We start from the raw sequence: 14,094 nt of genomic DNA on the forward strand, positions 1-14,094 counted from the left end.
TGCTAAGATTCGAGGCGTCTCTATTTTTATAGACTCCTCAGTTACTTTTGTACAAGATGCTATTATCTCTGATCCGAATGGTAGATTTCTACTGGTTAGTGGTCTACTATTCAATAAAAAAGTAGTTTTGGTTAACGTTTATGCTCCCAATATGGACTGTCCAGAATTTTATAAATCATTATTTAATCGGTTCCCGAATTTGAATAAGTTTTCATTGAGCTGGGGCGGAGATCTTAATACTTGCTTATCTCCAGTTTTGGACCGTTCGGCTCCTCTACGGACCTTACCCAATAAATCTGCAACTTTGATTAACTCATTCCTCTCTGATTCTGGGTCGACAGACATTTGGCATTTTTTGCATCCTCAGGAAAAAGATTTTTCTTTTTTTTCACATGTTCACCATTCCTATTCAAGAATTGATTATTTTTTTTATTGACTCTCGGCTTATCTCTTCAGTGATTAAATGTGATTATGACTCTATAACCATTTCGGATCATGCTCCACTTAAGCTTTCTATTAAAATTCAGGTCAATACACAAAATAATAGACAATGGCGTTTTAATTCGTTGCTGCTTCAGGACTCGGATTTTGTTAACTTTATGAATGAACAGATTGATTTCTTTTTTACAATCAACTACACAGAGGATATTTCTGTGAACATTCTTTGGGATACTTTTAAAGCTTATATTCGTGGTCAGATTATCTCATATTCTGCTGCTTTGAGGAAGAAGTTGAAGCAGGAGTTGGTAATTGTGGACAAAATTAAGGAAATTGATAAGAAATATGTTACAGCTCCCTCTGAGGAGCTGTATAAACAAAGAACTGAACTTCAAATGGAGCACAGCTTATTACTTTCGTCCTCGATTGTAAACCAATTAAAGAAAACAAGAAGTGAATTTTATGTACACAGTGATAAAGTTGGTAAACTGTTGGCTAACCAACTGAAGTCTAATTATACTAAATCTCAAATTAATCAGATTTATAATCAAAATGATCGACTGATATTTGATCATGCGAAGATCAATCAAACCTTCTTTGATTTTTATTCTTCCTTATATCAATGAGTCTTTACAAGACTCTAAATATATGAATGACATTTTAGATAACCTAGATTTCCCTGAGATTTCACAGGATATGTCTTCTATGCTAGATACTCCCATTACTACTGATGAGATTAAGAATGTTATTTCCTCTATGAACCTGGAGAAAGCTCCTGGCCCTGATGGGTTTACCGTGGAATTTTATAAGTTTTTTGCACCTTCATTAATCCCTTGGTTCTGTAGGGTTTTGGAGGCTTCATTAAAACTTGGTAAACTTCCCGAATCCTTTTATAGAGCGTCAATCTCTCTAATATTAAAGAAGGATAAAGATCCTGCTCAATGTGCATCTTATAGACCAATATCTTTATTAAATGTTGATTCTAAATTTTTTTCTAAATTATTAGCAAACAGATTAGAAAAAGTACTCCCTTTTATTATTTCGGAAGACCAAATGGGTTTTATTATAGGTCGTTACTCTTTCTATTACATTCGCACACTGTTAAATATTGTTTATACCCCCTCACAAAATGTTCCTGAGTGTGTTATCTCTTTAGATGCTGAAAAAGTTTTTGATAGAGTAGAATGGCCTTACTTATTTAAGGTGCTTGAAATGTTTAATTTTAGCTCGAAATTTATATCCTGGATTAAACTGTTATATCATTTTCCTATGGCCTCGGTCCGGACTAACTCTTTAAGCTCACCTTTTTTCCCTCTTTTTTGAGGTACTCGACAAGGTTGTCCTCTTAGTCCTTTATTATTTGATATTGCATTAGAACCTCTTGCAATTGCCATTCGAGAATCTCCAAATATTATTGGGATAACTCGGGGCTTAAAGTCCCATAAAATATCACTCTATGCTGATGACTTACTTTTATATATTTCTAATCCTCAAAAATCTATCCCTGCTGCTTTAGATTTATTAGCACAATTTAGTCTTTTTTCAGGTTATAAATTAAACCTTAGTAAGAGTGAACTTTTTCCGATTAATAAACAACTTCCCTTGTATCATAACCTTCCGTTTAAATTGATTAATAATTATTTCTCATATCTTGGGATTAAAATTACTTGTAAATACAAAGATTTATTTAAGACTAATTTTTTACCCTTAATTGATCATATTACTCAACTTTCATCTAAATGGTTTCCATTATATTTAACTTTGATTAGTCGTATTAATGCAGTTAAGATGCTTATTCTGCCAAAATTTTTATATATATTTCAGGCATTACCGATTTTTGTTCCAAAATCTTTTTTTGATAAAGTTGACTCTAAAATGTCTTCATTTATTTGGCAAAATAAAAACCCGAGATTGGGTAAAATACATTTACAGAAAGCCAAGAGAGATGGAGGTCTAGCATTACCTAACTTTAGATTCTATTATTGGGCAATTAATATTCGACATATGAAATTTTGGTTACTTAACCAAGATACACTATCCATTCCTAAATGGGTAGTATTGGAATTACAATCTGCTCAGGGCTATGCACTTGGCTCTATTTTAGGTTCCTCTCTTCCTTTTGATTTGAAACACCTCAAACTGGTCTCTAACCCGATAGTTAAATATACCTTGCGTATTTGGTTTCAATTCAGAAAATTTTTTGATCTCAACCAATTTGGGCTAGCGATCCCTATTTTAGGTAACATTTTTTCCTCCCTCTTTCACGGATCGTGCATTTCAAATTTGGAAGACTAAGGGTATTTCACGGTTTTTGGATTTATTTTTAGATGGTTCCCTTATGTCTTTTGAACAATTATCTAATAAATATAATTTACCAAGAATACATTTTTTTAGATATCTCCAAGTTAGAAATTTCCTAAGTACTATACTCCCTTCCTTTCCGACGCTACCTCCTACATATATTTTAGATACTATAATTAACCTTAATCCATGTCAGAAAGGTGTAATGGCTATTATTTATAATATTATTATGAAACTTAGGAAAGCTCCATTTGATAAGATTAGGTCAGATTGGGAACAAGAATTGGGTTCTATTATTTCCGTGGATGACTGGGGGCAGATTTTACAATTAGTCAATACTTCCTCTATCTGTGCTAAACATTCCCTAATTCAATTTAAAGTTGTTCATAGAGCACATATGTCCAAAGATAAATTAGCTCGTTTCTATTCTCATATTAATCCTTTTTGTGATAGATGTCCGGGGCAGATAGCCTCTTTAATTCATATGTTTTGGTCTTGTCCTAATCTGGAAACTTTTTGGAGAGACATTTTTAATATTATCTCAAAGGTATTGAATATAGATATCTCTCCTCATCCTATTACTGCTATCTTTGGATTACCTAAAATTTCCAGTAATCTTTCCCCTTCAGCCCGTAGAATGATTGCATTTCTTACTTTAATGGCGAAAAGATGTATCTTACAACATTGGAAAGAGCCTAATGCTCCAACTACCTTTTTTTGGTTTTTCCAGATGATATTATGTTTAAATTTGGAGAAAATTAGAAGTAATCTTTATGATTCCTCACTTAAATTTGAACAGACCTGGAGATCTTTTATTCAATATTTTCATTTAATGTAATTTTTTTTCTCTTTTGTTCCATATTTATATTCCCTTCTTGCCTTTTTTTTTTAACTGTTTTTAATGGAGGTCGGGTTTGAGGACGTGATTTTAAGTTCTTTAACTCTACCTGCTTCCAAGTTAGCCCATTGCTTTGCTTTGCTTTTAGTTTAGTTGCACAGTGGGTTTTTTTTGGGGGGGTTTTTTTGGGTTTTTTTTTTCCTTTTCTCTATTGATATATATATAAAAATTAGTATACTATTATTTTACCATATTATTTTATGTTTAAATTGCACTGTTTGTATCAATTTTTTCTTCTGTATTAATATCTCCTGTAATTTCTAACAGTGTATTAGTGCCTTTACGGTTTACCCTTTGTATACTTATTCAATAAAAAGATTTAAAAAAATGTTGAAGATATCCATTTGAGTCACCCTTCTGAGAAAGAAGGATCTACAGGCAGGATTAATATACAAGTCAGAATTAATATGGAAATAAAAGTTGCAGCACCAGCAATTTCTCAGTTCTGGTATTATAAACTTTTTTTATTCACTGTTTGTAGTGCATTTTATCCTAACTTAAAATAGAGAATAGTTTGCACACAAAATTTCAAGATAAACTAAAAATTCCACTTTTAACAATAACCAGCATTTTTCCAATTCCTTCCTTTCAGCAATGAACCCCTCTATAAATTCAATTAGTTAGGATATGTTTCATGATTTCAAGTTCAATTTATTGTCATAACACCAAGTATTATTACCACAAATAAATTAACAAATAATAAGGTGCATATACAAATTAAACTTCATTCATGAGCCCTGGGTGATGGCAGTAATTTCAGTAGTCTTACAACCTGGGGAAAGAAGCTCTTTCCCATCTTAAACATTTTTGTCCTAATGTTACAGTACCTCTCCATAAATGGTAGGGGGTCAAAGAGAGTGTTGGATGGATGGGAGGGATCATAGACAATGCTAAGAGCCCTGCATACGCAGAGATTTGTAGATATATCTCTAGACTGCATTCTTCCTTTAGTGTACTTCATTTAGATTCTTTCCAATAAATATGCAGCCTCTAATTACTCCAAATGAATTAGATCATTCATATTTTACCCATGTTGAAACTGCTTTCAATTATAAACCCATTTTGCAATTCCCCTGTTCTTTCTCAATATTGTGAAACCCTCAATTTGGAATCATTCACCAAATCCAATATAGTTATAATCCCAACTACCAATCATTTATGCAAGTACTAGAAAGCAATGTCTTCAACACTATGAAAACAACTTCTATGAAAACATTTCCCACCTTTTGACTGAGTAAAGGAAATAATTATAAAGGCTGAATAATTACGACGTGTTACGAGTCTGGGGAAGTAGCAACATGAATAACAATCTATGTACAAATTATACATAGTTTGTTATCCATCCCCAGGGTCATGACGCACCTTTATCATGATTCCAGTACCATCTCCTTTTCCCTCTCTCACCTCATCTCTTTCTCTGCCTATCGTCTCACTCTGGTATTCCTCCCACCTTTTCTTTCTTCCATTGCCTTCTGTCCTCCAGCAGATTCCCCCTTCTCCAGCCCTGTATCTCTTTAACCAATCAAATTCCCAGCTCTTTACTTCACTTCACCTCTCCCTCCCTCCTGGTTTCACCTATCATCTTGTGTTTCTCCCTCCCCAGACCTTTTAACTCTACTCATCTTTTTTTTCTCTAGCCCTGCTGAAGAGTCTCAGCCTGACTGTACTCTTTTCCATGGATGCTGCCTGGGCTGCTGAGTTCCTCCAGCATTTTGTGTGTGTTGCTTGGATTTCCAACATCTGCAAATTTTCTCGTTTGCGATTCAGTAACCAAAGCCCTTTTCAAACTCCAATAGATTTACTACAGTTCTTGTCTACTTTTGTTTCTTCTTTCAGAGAATTCAATATGGTTTGTCAAGCATTTTTTTGAAATCTAACCTGACCTCTAACTTTACTTGATAGATGCTTTCATAATTCAGATTAAATTTAGAAATTAATTTTAATTTCAATAGTACAGATGTCATTTTGTATAACCCTTATTTATGTCTTACAAGAGCAAATCTACAGAAGCTGGAAATCCAAGACACACAAAATGCTGCAGCAACTCAGCAGGCCAGGCAGCATCTATGGGAAAGAGTACAGTCGATGTTTCGGACCTAGTACTTTTACAGTAAGCAGCCAATATGTGCTGAAGGCAGCTCACCACCAAGATTCAGGATCTGCATTCCTTTTCTTTACTTTTGCCTTCTGTCAAAGCATGCAACCCTTTATTGTGACAGGTTTAAAAAGGTGTAATAAGTAATATTTATTGAACTGTATTCTCGAAAAAAAGAGTTGTATAGTCCTGGAACTTTATGTATTAAAACATTGGCTATTCTTCCAAATTTTTTTTCCTTCTGTTTGTTCTCTAAACCCACCCACATTTTGCTTCTTGCACATTTTGTGAATAAATAGACATTTCAATTTTCTACAACAAACCCTCCTGCAATTTTCTGGGGATATTTGATCTAATTAGTTGAGGAACATAACTAACATTTTTCCAAATGAAATGCACAAATCCCCTAACAAGAACATCACAATAAAATACATCAGGTTAGTGGAAACTTCTGACAAGCCCAAAGAAAGCCTGATGAAAGCTGTGCATGATGTAAATAGGGAAGAGAAAATTCAAGCCAATACTTTCAATGCAAGTCTGAAGACAAATAATGACACTCAATTTAAATTAATACAAAACTGCTTTAAAATTGTTTACTGCCTTTTTCTTATTGGAAGAAGCAATAAATGATTTGATTCAATCAGCTGGTGGGGACAGATATAAACTGAAATGACAAATTGAGGAATTAATGCTTTAATGTGAGAGATTAACAAACTGAGGGCTCACCTCCCCTAGTTTTAGTACAAGAGATTATGATAGTTTCAAACACTGGAGGAATCTACTGTTGTGCCCTATGGTTTGTTTATAAATCTATAGCAAGTAAAATGTAGGTTTTCATACCTTGATAAATTCACGGATAAGCTGAGCAGCTTTCACTCCATTTTGTACATTGAAGCTGATGTCTACTTTTACTTCAGTGTAAGAATCCATGAGTTTAATAATAGGCACCTACAAGTTACACCAAAAGTTACAAATTTGTTTACTCAACAAATCTTTAAAATAGTGGATTACGTTTCTGAAGAACATAATTTGTTTCTTTCCAAAGGTCCTGTAAGATTGACATGCTGCTTACTTAAATTAAAATACAGAGCACATCACAAATTTGTAATCAAAAAATGCATAATCACTCTCCATCCCCAAATTAGTCAACATTCAAGGTAAGGATATCCAAATTTTAGACATCAGCCACTCCACAAATTCCAGCCAACACTTGAGTGGTCCAAATTACTCATTAATGCTTACTTACTAGCTTTAGTTAGAATATTGTAGCTAATCAAGTTTGGAATAGGGCCTGCATGGGGTAAAATTAGCAGTGTACCTACTGATACATTGCTGTTAATCTTGCACGACAGTGCCAATTTAACAATCACCACTTCAGAAAAAGTCATGTATTTCACAAGAAGCAAGAAGGAATTCATGAATGACATATAAAACAAGATCCCATGAAATGAGGATCACACAATATAGAAAAATCTAGGTAAAAATTGAGGTAAAATCTAGCAGGGTTGCTTTTTCAGCTAAAGCTATGGACTTGTATAATTAGTTTCTATAAGCTGGCTGGAGTTTGCAACTTTTTAAAATTTTGTATATTATTTTATATGATTAATTATTTTGTATACCTGCTATTAATAAGCAGTGACATTTTATTGTAGGTGCTACTGTTGCTTAGGAAGGACAGAAGGATAAAGAGGAGAAGCTGAATCTCAATCATCCAAGGAATGGCAGCAGGCAAGTCTCCAAGACAGTATATAATGCAGTACCTTTATGCAAGATGTGATTTGTCCAACAGTGACTATAGGAACAGCCACATTTTTAAATACGTTTGAGGAACATAAAACAAAGTGGCTTTGAATCCAAATAAGATTACTGCTGACCTCAGCAGCAACAAGGGAGGGACCTTTTGGCCATCTGCCCTAATTTCATCACCGCAGGATGTTATTACAAATAATATATACAGTGCCTTGTATACAGTGCCTTTGTTCACATATCACTTAGTGTTGAGGCTAAAAATTTCCACTTTAGTCTCATCTGACCACAAGCCCATCTTCCACTTCTTTACAGTATCTTCTAAGTGATGCTTTGCAAAGTCTTTACAGGCAAAAACGTGCTTTAAGTGGCCTATGTGGTGTAAATCTAATACCGTGCATCAACCAGGTAACACCATCCCTACTGTGCTCTGGGGATGCTTTTCAGCAGCAGGGACTGGAAATCTGGTGAGGACTGATGGGAAATTGGAATGCTGCTAAATACAGAGAGATCCCAGATAAAAACCTGCTTGCCTCTGCCAGAAAGTTTAGACTGGGAAGGAAGTTCCTCTTTCAGCAGGACAACAACCCAAAGCACACCAACACAGCAATCATGGAGTGGCTTCAGATGAAGAAAATTGATATCCTTGAGTTGCCCGGACAGAGTCCTAACCTTAATCCGATCGAACATCTCAGGGAAGACCTCAAGACTGCTGTCCACAGCCACTCCCCAACTAACCTGACACAGCTTGAGCAATTTTGCAAGGAGAAGTGGCCAAATCTTGCTCCAACACATTGTTCAAAGCTAATAGAGACTTATCAAAAAGACTATTTGCTGTAACAGCTGCAAGAGGTGGTTCAACTAAGTACTGAGCAAAGGGGGATAAATACTTTTGAACTGCTAACATTTCAGTTTTCGCATTTTTTATTTTACATGCTTTATAATTTTCCCTGTTTTTGGGCTTTTCTGTGGGAAAAAAGGAGTGTGTGATTCACAAATAAAAATTCTCAGATAAATTGATCAAAATCCCTGGTTGTAATATTCACTTATGTGAACAAAGGTTTGAGGGCAGAATACATTTACAAGGCGCTGTATAGCACTAATGCAAGACCATGAGAGTTGGGCAATGACGTATTTACCAAAGTAAATCTGTACTTCTATTTTCAGATGAATGATGTCAACAGCCAAAATGAAACTGCCTTCAAATTCACAGCAATGGTGGGGTTTCCTTGAGTACAGAGTGTAATTGATCATATTCATTTGCTAACAGGGATCCTCAGAAACAATCAGGAATATTCAATAACAACTATTCACTCAATTAATATGCAACACAAATCAGATTACAATAAAAAGATCATGCATGTCCATGCAAGGCAGTTCTAATGATACATACATTTTATAGAAATCAAACACTTCCCCTGCCTTTCTCACCGGTCAGAGATACTTGAAACATTTGAGAACAAGAATGACGAATTAATACCTGTGATATTCTTTTGCAATTCCACAATACCTGAGGAGTTCTTTACAAAATGGTCCTTTGATAGTTTTCTATAGTATAGTGGTTTGTTGCGTTCTGTATATGGCTGATTTCCAGTGAAAATGGCAATTGGGAAAAGCACAGCAGCAACAAATCAGTTAGAAGGAGACAAAGGAAAAGCAGAAAAGTTGGGAGACCTTGCAGCCATTCATGCACTGGATAAATTAAATGGTTCAGGTGAACTGTTCAGCTCCCTGCCCCAAACACTGAAACCAACACCTTCTGTATTTAGCAGTCTTTGTAACCTGCAGGATACATTACAATCTTTCACACCTTGTTTCAATTATCTGCTGATACTCAAGCCTTCTGATAAACACGCAACTGACCAATCTGTCAAAAAGTAATGCTTCAAAACATTAATGAAGTGTCAACTTCACAGAAAGAAGAATGTCATACTTTCTATTTCCAATAGATACTCCTCTGGTGGGCCTGCAGTCGAGCTGTTGTTACTGATGATGTCAATTCCTCAAACTGCTTGTGGACAAAGAACTCTAGCTTTCAAAGGCTACAGACTGCAGTTCCTAATCGTAGTCTAACTCTTCTGAAGCACTATGAAAGTACTGGTTGAGTGGAACTGAGTGAGCTGATGTGCTGTAGCCTGAAAGAAACATACTCACCTGCTCTGTAGCACTGTCAGCATTCCCCTGGTGCTTCAGAAAGAATGGAATGCACGAAATGAGTGGTACCTGGCAGAGCCTCTACCATCTGGAGCATCAGTATTCCATGGTTAAACAGATTGTGTCCATTATCTACATGGGAGCCTCTGAAATGTCTACCAAAGCAGCATGATAGAGGCTTGAATGGTCCAGTTACCGTGATCTGGAAAGGCCATATGCTCCAACAGAGATTGCGAAATTGAAGTGTGATACAACAAAACCTGACACACAATTAATGTAGACTCCACGTTCTGATGAAGTGTTCAAATGCACACAATCACTGGTGTCCCATTAGAATTTTTCTTTTAGTGACAGGAGTCTAAAGATTTACAATCATGACTCGTTCAGCAATGCTGACTCCCTTACAGGTCCCTCCTATCAGCATCTACTACCATTTCCTTTTTAACCCCACCTGGTGCAAGCACTCCTAATACTAGCTACCTCACATGTGGTACAAATCTTGTGCTGGTGTTTGGCAGGGATGAACATTTCACTACATTTCCCCAGGGAAGTTGGCATTCTCTGGCAAGTCTTCTTCCAAGTGTCCCTTGAGTAGATTTTTACTGCTAGAAAGAACGAGAGTTAAGACGGCACAGAGACTTGACAAGAAATTTTTGACCAAACAGCACTAGCTGATGATGAGATTGACTGAAATATAACATGATACGTGTAATTAGCAGTCACTCTGCTCAGAGGGAGTGCCTGACATCTTCATTTGATACCTCTTGGTCTACTGTACATTGTGCTTCTTGTTTAAGTGGGTGTGAAGTTGTGTGATCTCTGTTGTTTCACTCTTTGGTATTGGGTATCTTGATTTTTGGAATCTTTTAATAACTTAAAATCCTTTGAGTGAAACTCAAACTTAAAAGACTAAATTAATGACACAGACAAGCAGATTTGGTTAATAGCCACTGAATGTGTGGTTATACAATGGTACACAAAATTGAGAAATGAATATTCCAGAATACTTCACATTTCAACATGACTCAGAAGGTAGAAAAATGGGTAGTCTTGTGGAAAAGCAAAAATGACCAGGATAGCAGTGAGGAATGAGCAGAAGTAGAATACAAACAAGAGCCAAACGTGAGAACAAAAGAAACACTGACAAAAGCCCCACGTAGAGTATCATATAATAAAGAACCATCAGTAGTAAAGGTACAAAGAACGAGGCAGCCAAGATAGATCGAGGTTTGTTTAAAAGAATGACTAGAAATATGTTTGAAAATTACAATACGTAACAGATGTGATTTGCATTGAGAAATAAAAGCTCTACGAAATAGTAAATCATCTGTTTCCTTCCATGCATTCATTCGCCAGATCTGCATATAATAGCAACATGGTAGTTATTTTCAACTGTTAAATTTTTCCTGAACAGAGAGATCAATTTGTTTTTAAAGAGTAACTATATTACTGGATCTGGAGTCATAAGTAGGCCAAATCAGGTCAGGGCAGCAAACTCTTGCTGAATTATATTAGTAACAAGCTCTTTTTAAAATAAAAGTCGTCAAGGTTTTAAAAAAAATGAAAATTTACTTAATTATTTGAATTTAAATTCTGCTATTGCTTTTGTGTAATTTGAAATCTTTATATGTGATACAGCGGTCTGATATATAGCCCTATAACTTAAGAAAGTACAGTTTATAGAGGCTGCTAAAATGAATGGTGGAAAAATTTATTGGATTAAAGTATACCAGTTTCTACAAATTCCTACTTGGCCTATGATTTCAAGAGGTGGCTGTAGAGATGATGCATACTTTATCAAGGATCTTTCAGTATTCCTTTCAGTATTCACTGGATTCTGAAATGGCCTTGGTGGACTGAATGGCATCCAAAAGAACCTCATTCTTCAATAAAGGACAGAAAGGTGCAAGGGGAACTGCAAACCAGTTTCAAGATAAATTATATGACTCAGTTGAGGGGAAAAAATTCCTCAAAACATCCTTGGAATTCTTTGCTCTCAGAAGGCAAAAGATTTTCATAGTGAAAACAACAATCAATAATTTTTGATAATAAAGGAAATCAAAAGAAAATGGCTGAAAAAATGGAATGAAATTCAAGTACAACAATGATGTTTGTCAACTGTAGAGCATGCTTAAAGGGCTGCAAACACATTTGTCTTCTTTTCATATACATTCTGATGTACTGAAGCCATTGATTTTTAAGTGGGGCAAGTATAAACAGATAAAGGAACCATGAGGAGAGTTGCTGATTTTGCAACAGATTATGAGATGGGGAATGCACCTGCTTCTGGAAGTAATGAAGGCAGCGAGCAAACGTTGAGTTTCAGAATGAAATTTAGAGTTGGGAACAAGAATGAGAAAGGTAATTTATGCCACAGTGATTGGCATTAATGGATGCAGTAAACGACATGACATCTGAACAGACAGACTGGGATCACATGCAATGAAAAAGAAAGGGAGAGCTGGACTCACCATTGCTGCTCTATGTGATCAGAATCATGTTCTGTTCTACATCAAGTCTTTATTCCTGGATTGACATTCCTGCAACTCTTCGTCTGAAACCTTAAAACCTCAGTAAAGCTGCTTGATATCCTCGTGACCTTGTTTGAAAAGCACTTGCCAAATGTCCTGACCTCTATCAACAATATAGCTAGAGACACACTTGAAAATTAGATGCAACCTTCCCCCTTATTCTAGTTATGTCCAGTGGCTTGAAGTAGCAAGGTCAGAAACAAAAAAATGTGTTTAAGTTCAGTGAACCGCATCTCTTTGCATTAAGTCTACCTGCTGTAAAGGCAATACCTCATTATGTGAAAAATGTTGGTAGATGGCTAACTCTTAGCTCAGTTCCACTAGGCTTGTTCCAGTGATTTCATTCAGGTGTGTAGCCTGCTTTAAAACTCAGCCCATTGTTAATACCAACATCCCTTTTAATTAATGTACAACTGGACTGGTTCCTAAGCAACAACAAATACCGTGTCTTGTTATTCTACAGCCTTTTTAAACAAGCACAAAAGCAAAAGTTTCAATTTAAAAAAATCTTTCAGGTACTTACAGTTGCTTTGTCCAATACTTTCACAGAACTCTCATCAGCTACATGGTGTTTCCTCAGTGCTTCCTCCAAAGTCCACAATGGTAAAGTCTCCCATTTCCCAAATACTACTAAGTCAATATCACTGAACAGTAAAGAATGATGAATATTAGTAAATCATTAATTCTATCAAATATTTAAATTATTGGAAAAATGTACTCTACAATTATTATGATGTATAAATTTGAAGAAGAATAAAGTGCAAAATGAAGGCATTTCAAGTACAGTGGATTCCGGTTAATTAGGCCATCAGTTAATCGGGACAGCCACTTATTTGGGACAACTCTTAAAGAACAAAATCTAATTGAGAAAACAGCTGGGATTCCCTGTGTTTATTTGGGACACGATGCCACTTAACTGGGAAAGGAGACCGTTGCATAACATTTTCTAACTAGCAGGTTGTATGCATGTCATGTGGCTGTTATAGACACTTACACCGTACTCAGGGTGAACAGTTTTTAAATAGCGTCAGTTGCTTTTCTTTGTTCGAGAAGCAGCGATCTTTGTCACTGATTAATTGGTAAGAAATAAACAGCAAAACAATTCAGAACTATTTTGCTCATTGCAATTTCAAGCATTCAGACTTGGAAATGCCACAAACAGCTGAGTGAAAATGAAATTATCAGTACTTTAACAAGTTAGGAAGCAATAATTTGAAAGTAATGACAACCATCTTGATTTTACTTTTGGTTCCCACCGGACACTCAGCCCTCACTATGGCTTCAAGTAGCTGATTGCATGCAACAGCGTCCACACCCAGGTACACCGCTTTGACAGGTAGGCTAAACCAAGTGAGGGTAACTGACGGTCTCATACTCTAGTGAAATAAGAGACATGCCAGTCTTAGAAGTCAGCTCCAACAGACTAGGCAGATGGGTTCTACAGTGAGACACAATGGCCAGGAAAGCGGATCTGCAACACTACGTGAAGGGCATGACAAGTCACAGAAGTCATGGTCACCCACTACAACCAGAGAAGACCCCAATTGTGACATCTATTCATCCCAATGGACCCGGACATCTGAGGTTGAGTGGAACTGCCCCAGTGCAATGGCCTTTCCACTTTAAAAATTCTCCCGTACAAGTTTTCAGTCATCCTTTGATATGATGGACAACCACCAGTAGTATTGGTAATGTTCTAATTTGTTCTGTATTTTATTTCAATACACAACGTGTTACTCAGTTAAATGGTTTGCCTTTTTTTTTATACCTTTTAAACTATCTCCATGAAACTTCAGTTAATTTGGGCAGCCATTTAATTGGGCCAAAATGTACTGGTTTCAATGTAACCCAATTAACCGAAATTGGCTCAGAAACAAATAGGAAGAAACACTGTTCAATACTGAATTAGCCCAACCATTCTTAAATTAAAA

The 14,094-nt window shown here is 35.9% G+C and overlaps 1 protein-coding gene across 1 annotated transcript in view; it reads right to left on the bottom strand.

Annotated features, from left to right (window-relative positions):
* Positions 1-14,094, bottom strand: part of tent4b (terminal nucleotidyltransferase 4B) — a 60,315-nt gene that overhangs the window by 19,535 nt on the left and 26,686 nt on the right. Inside the window, exons 4-5 of the mRNA XM_072279600.1 lie at positions 12,687-12,807; positions 6,573-6,680 (exon numbers count right to left, since the gene is read on the bottom strand). Coding sequence (XP_072135701.1) covers positions 6,573-6,680; positions 12,687-12,807 — 229 coding nt within the window. The remainder of the gene's footprint in view (positions 1-6,572; positions 6,681-12,686; positions 12,808-14,094) is intronic.

This window comes from Mobula birostris, chromosome 15 (genome assembly GCF_030028105.1).
Source record: "Mobula birostris isolate sMobBir1 chromosome 15, sMobBir1.hap1, whole genome shotgun sequence".
Taxonomy (NCBI): Eukaryota; Metazoa; Chordata; class Chondrichthyes; order Myliobatiformes; family Myliobatidae; genus Mobula; species Mobula birostris.